This window comes from Seriola lalandi, unplaced genomic scaffold (genome assembly GCF_002814215.2).
Source record: "Seriola lalandi dorsalis isolate HSWRI2012SDOR001 ecotype SW California unplaced genomic scaffold, Sedor1 jcf7180002054581, whole genome shotgun sequence".
NCBI lineage: Eukaryota > Metazoa > Chordata > Actinopteri > Carangiformes > Carangidae > Seriola > Seriola lalandi.
The window spans coordinates 436,342-442,485 of record NW_019525134.1 but is presented as its reverse complement, the minus strand read 5'-3'; the positions used below and the strand labels follow the sequence as shown (position 1 = coordinate 442,485).

The following is a 6,144-nucleotide window of genomic DNA, read 5'->3' as shown; positions in this document are numbered from 1 at the left end:
AATAAAACAGGAAGTGCAAAAACTCCAAAACAAAACTAACAAAAAGTGTCTGCCATAGCAAACCATGACACCTAATCTCAAATACACAAGAGTGATGCAAGCTGGTTAATATCATAGTGTTAACCTGTTTACCTGTCAAACAAAAACTAATGTATTCATAAAGAGTGGAAGCTTCCTGGTACATGACCTGGTGGTAACTATAATGCCCCTGGTTCAAATCCTGCTGGAGACTCTTGTTGCATTTCACCTTTATCTTCTATTTGTGTTTCCACTCACTCACAAATAGCAAAGACAGGATTACAAAGGGAATCTGAGAAAGGTGTTAAATTTATAGACGCATCGCTGCAACTCTCAGATTTGAATTCCAGGTTTGTTCTGTGTACACGTGTGTGTGTGTGTGTGTGTGTGTGTGTGTGTGTGTGTGTGTGTGTGTGTGTGTGTGTGTGCGCCTACATGTCTCGGATATGTCCAATCAAATAAGCAAATCTCATTCAGGGGTTGAACACAGGTGAGTGAGGAGGTTATACATTACAAATTGTTGAGTACTAATTATCATCCGAGCATAAAAACAAAATTGGAGGTAAAAATTGTGCTGCTTGCATAAGACTTTCTGTGCACACTGCTGCTCCACAAGTCTACTTTGTGATCTCCTTCATTCCTTTAAAACCTTGAGACCTGGATTGCCTCCAGGCAGAGGAGCTTCACTCACTGCTGATGAGAAGGTATGACAAATTCTTGACTTCAATTTTATCTTTCTATCTTCAGTCAGTTCGCGTCTTGGCCAGAAACGGAGACCGTGGCTCCTCATTCCCTTCAGCTGTGCCAAACAGTTGTCTGTATAGTGCCATCAGATCACTATCAGTTTAGCAGTAGGAGGGAGAGAGACAGTGGCCCCATCTGTTCACATGGTGGTGCTGAACACATGGCTTCCTCCTGTTTCTTTATCAGGCCTGGTGGATGTGTTAGGAGAAAATGTCTAGATTCTTTTCCTTTTATAGCCTTACAGTTCAGAACATCTCAAAGACATTTTCTGCCATATGCAGAATCTGTGGAAGTTGAAAGCTGACACTCAAATGTAGTGAGGTGTGTGTGTGTGTGTGTGCCTGTGCTTATGAGTGGTTTAAGATTTACTTAAGTTACACAGAGGAAGCTTTCAGAGAAAAACACACTCTCAAACATGTACTCTGTCAAGACTTATCTTCGCCCTCCAGAGGCAGCAAGACAAAGCTCACACATTTTAAAGTCTCCAGTGGTAAATGACGCGTTTGAGGAATTGCAAATGCCAGAGAACACACACACACACACACACACACACACACACACACACTGAAAGTTAATTTTTATAACCTTTTGTGAAAAGACTTACCAAGCAAACATTCAACCTGAGACAGACCCTGTCACTAGTGCCCCCACCACCCTCTCAATCCAGCAATGTGCTGCCTGTCTATCTCCATCAGCCCACACACGAACAGCAAACACTGATCCAGAATATGTAATAATGTTCCTCTCGCTCCTGAATGAAGCCATTTTTTGTGGCATTATTTCACTATATGTTCTATAAAGAATCAGACAGCACAGCTCATATTAAAACTCTTACAATCAACATTTATAGATTAACATGCGGTTTTTGGTTTATGGCCCAGAACGTCACTGTTTTTCATTCACAGCTTTCATTACTGTCGTTTCCAGATGCAGCTGTTTTCAGTGATGGGCAGGTGACAGTAGCATATTAGAGCTTTTTTTAAAACAGCAGACAATGTTAGAAACCCAGCTGGTGAACAGAGCGTTGAGCAGCCGAAGAGTCAGATTAATCCTTTGTCTTTGGTCCCCACCAAATTATGAGCTGAAAGGAGACTAAATATTGGACTTACATTCATCGGGTCGTCAGAAACACAGCTCCACATGGACGTTAACGTTGCTGTGTATCTACTGGATTTGTGAATAGGTGACTGTTTGTTTGCCACAACAATTTAAAAAGTGATAAAATGTCAATGTTCAACTTCCAGCTTGTGTCTGCTGCTTTATACGAAGTTGTACATGATAGTTTAGTTTATTGCTAATAAGGGACAACATCATAGTGAGTCTTTAGCACTGACCTGAACCTCGATGCCATATCCCAGGTAGACGGTAACCAAGTAGTTGCACTCCACTCCGGAGTCAAGTTGCTGCTGGATCTCGATGTTACCCTCGGGGTCAGTGAAATTCAGACCGCATGACTCTGTGGGAGACAGTAAGAAGACAAGTGATTCCCTTTTTCCCAGATCAGCGCACAGCGCACCTGTGTCCGTGGCCCTCTGACCCCCTAACTATCTTTGCAGATTCCCTCTCCGACACTGATCGTCTGGGCCTTCAGCCCTCTGTGGGCAGTGGAAAGGACGGGCAGGACACATCAGGGCAAAATCAGATTGTTTTTGACACATGAGCGACTCTGTTATCCCTGCTGGAGAGATGACTGGCTGTGTGCAGCATGTGAAATGAACAGCAGTGATGCTGATGACCCGATGCTTAATTGTCTTGTCCTCTGTAACGGATGTGTTAAATCTTAGGGGGAAGATACTCTGCATTTTGAATTTACAATGGGGCAGAGTTATTCTATTGCTGCTGCTCTTTATGTCAAAGTCACTTTCCAACTAGTGCGTCTTTGAAAGTCAGAGAACATGAGCACGCCTACCTGATGTTTGTGTGATGGTGATGGTGGTAGTCATGATGACGGTCGTGGACATTGTGGTGGCGCCCTCTGCCCGGGACACTTCAGTTAGGGTGGGGAGTGCCTGATCAGGGTTGCTTTTGTATTTTAGTGGTGCTTCACCTTTCTCCATCCTCACTGAGGAGGGTGCAAGGGTGGTGCCTACGGGAAAAGGACTGTGACTTCTCTGCGATGATGAGGAAGCCGCTGGGTTGTTTTCACTTCCAAAACCTCTATTATTTGGAGTCACTTGGGTGGTGAGGGTGTCTGTTGTCGGCTCTACCTTGTCTGCCCCCCCGGTCTTCTCCTTAGAGGACTTCTTTTGAGGGAGAGACATGGATGGCCTTGGTGTTGTGGGAGAAAATGTGGTCAGTGGAGAGGTGGCAGCCAGAGTGGCAGTAGTGGCAATGTCTGAAAAGGCTGGGGCATCCTCATGGGGCACCAGCTGGGTGGCAGGATCTCCTGCGTCCGAGGCAGACACGGAGCCTGGCATGGTGGGAAATGCAGCCACAGAGCCATCCCTCCTAAAAAAGTGCTGGTCCCCCTGGAAGTCCCTTGTAAGTAGGTGCTCGTGAAGCAGCAGGCCCTTGAGGACAGGCCGGTGGTTGGGGATGTTCATTGGTGAGACAGTGGTAACCAAGTGGACTTCGCTCTCTGTGTCCTGCGTTGGTGAGTGTGTGAAGAAGTCCCTCTCTGAGTCCAGCGTTCTCTTACTGACGCTGTTGCTTTGCTTCAGACCTGGGAGAAGAGGAATGAAGACAATACAGTTGTGTTAGGCAAAAGATTAAAGTTCAGTGAAGGCAACACACCAACTCTGCCAGCCTGTAATCCACTAAAATTATACCTAATGAGCTGTCCTCTTGTATAAGTCTTCCACATGTTTTGTTGCTATTTTAATCGGTTCGTTATGTACGTGCAGTGTGGGCTACAGACAGTGGCAGAGTATAATCCTTTATACGTCTATTATAGAAGCTTTAATTATAGCTGGTGACTGCACAGTATGAAGGTCACTACAAAGAACATACAGTATACATGGTATTACATGATAGAAGTGTCCAATGTATATAGTTTATTTTAAAGTGCCTCTTCAGTGTTAAAATCAGAATCTTTCCGTTCAGTACTTGACATGTACATTTCACTGAACTACCAAGAAGGATATTATTTTAGGGGCCCTGCAGATTACTACTGACAGTGGTGAGGAGCAGCTTGCAAAAAGCCGCTTTATTATCACAGATGAATTCCACAATCACTCCCCTGCAGGCAGTGAAATCTCAGAGCCCAGAAACCCTGAGAAATAGTCTAGTTACTTGTGCAATAAAAAGGTTTAAAAGCATTTTTTTCTAAGGCCTCATTCTATGGGCTAGTATCCCCATTCCCTCTATTTTTCAAACTCACCAAGACACACACTTTTCAAACACAGTGCAGGGCAGGCATTGTTAAAAGTTCCACCAGAGGAAAAGCACTCGACCCGTGAATACTCAGTAAAGCACAAAAAAAAATCAAAATGAATGGATGAACCTGTGGATCGAAACTGCAAAAAACCCACATAACCAGATTTAGAAAGTACATTTGTATAATGACACATAAACAAATGAACAACGGAAACAAAAATAGTTTTCCTATAAGGATAGACCAGATATGTGGATGCAGTGCAAAGGGAAGTCTGCACTCTTACTGAATATTATAATGTGATATATTATTGCAAGTCACTGAAGACACTTTGAGACACATGGAACTTGTACATGACACTTGACAGTAATAGCCAAAACAACAGATGCTCTCTGTTGTGACTTTGGCATCTTGACAGTGACACTGCTAATCCATTCAAAAGACAGACTGAGCTCCACTTGTAATGAAACAGCCATATAAACACAGTGAGAGTTTATTAATGAAATCATCGGCCTCCTCAGGCAGATGCATACATTTAATATTTGATTTAAACCATAACTTAATAAATAAATAATAAAGTAAAACCAACGGTGTGAAATAAGCAACAAAAACCTGGTTGTTATTACAGGATTGACGCCTGTCTTTGTCACATCCAGCAGTAAAACCTCCTCCTCCTCCTCCTCTTCCTCCTCCTCCACCTTTTCCCCTTCAATGAGGCAGTGAATATTTGCTTCAGGCAAGTAATAAAAAATGGCTATGGAGGTTTCCTCACCTATAGAAAGTGACTATCCAAATATAAATACACAGCACAGCTCAATATAAAATTCAACTCGCTTTTATGTCATTTTAATCATCACATCTTTTTCAGCTCAGGAAGGACAGTCAGGCCAATCACTTCATGCAGAGCAAGTGTGTTATGTAGCCAAACGACTGCTCTGCGAGTCCAAGACGAGCGTATTTACCCCATTATCTGCTACATTTCCCTCACATCAGTTGTTTGGGGCAAAGCTGATGAATTGATGGTTCTTACCCACTGAAAATCCTTAAATACTCCAGACAGTGTAAACATCAGCGGAGATAAACTTCCCTGCATGTCCTTAGTGGCTTTGAGGGGACAGTTATCCTGATATGATCAAATGTTGTCCAGCTGGCTGCTCGTCTCACACACACACACACACACACACACACACACACACACACACACACACACACACACACACACACACACAACAAGCAGTTTTGCCTCATTTATTTATGTGTGAAGGGATTTTGTGAGGTTTTTGAAATTCTAGTGCTGACTTGCTGTTTTAAGGTGTGTGTGTGGGGGGGGGTGTGTGTGTTAGCAGGATTTCTATGTTGTTAATATAGAGGTGAAAATGCAGTGTATTTTTCTGGGTAATGCTGGACAAAATAATGAAACATCTATGGCACTCACCATCATTTTAGGATGGTGAGATGAGCTGACTAAAAATACAACGGCTGACTGTGAATTCTTGCTTTCATGCCAGCATCAGTCCAATCTCCATGTCTCTCTTTTTGCATCTAATTTTCAGTATTTAATTGTTTCACCCTCTGTTCATCTCTGCCCAGTGCAGCTGGATACTGCATGGCTAATTTGCAGCTTAAAGCTGGAAATATTAACATAAAATAACTGTGTTTTGAAGTGTGGCATAAATAAGAAATATTGAAAACACTGAGGGACTTCACATGATATTCTTATGCCTCCGTACATACATCAATCCAACAAGACGTCCGAAGATGTCCTGTGGTATCAGGCACCAAGACATTAGCATCCTTCATGTCCTGTAAGTGGAAGTGGGACCTCTGTGGATCAGACTCATTTTTCCAGCACATCCCACAGACGCTTGATCAGACTGATCTGGAGTCAGCACCTTGAACTCTTTGTCATGTCCCTAAAACCAGTCCTGAACTTTTGTTGGAGTGTGGCATGTTGCATTATCCTGTTAAAAGAGGCCACTGTGATCAGGGAATACTGTTGCCATGAAGGTGGGTGTGTTTAGGTGGGTGGTGCCATCTCAGTTAAAAGGAAACACCTGGCTGTCCTGGTT

The 6,144-nt window shown here is 43.2% G+C and overlaps 1 protein-coding gene across 3 annotated transcripts in view; it reads right to left on the bottom strand.

Moving 5' to 3' along the window:
- Window positions 1-6,144, bottom strand: part of LOC111663941 (seizure protein 6 homolog) — an 84,948-nt gene that overhangs the window by 39,249 nt on the left and 39,555 nt on the right. For all 3 annotated transcript variants that reach the window (XM_023418349.2, XM_023418350.2, XM_023418351.2), the window contains exons 2-3: window positions 2,672-3,424; window positions 2,097-2,218 (exon numbers count right to left, since the gene is read on the bottom strand). In XM_023418349.2, the coding sequence (XP_023274117.1) occupies window positions 2,097-2,218; window positions 2,672-3,424 (875 nt within the window). The remainder of the gene's footprint in view (window positions 1-2,096; window positions 2,219-2,671; window positions 3,425-6,144) is intronic.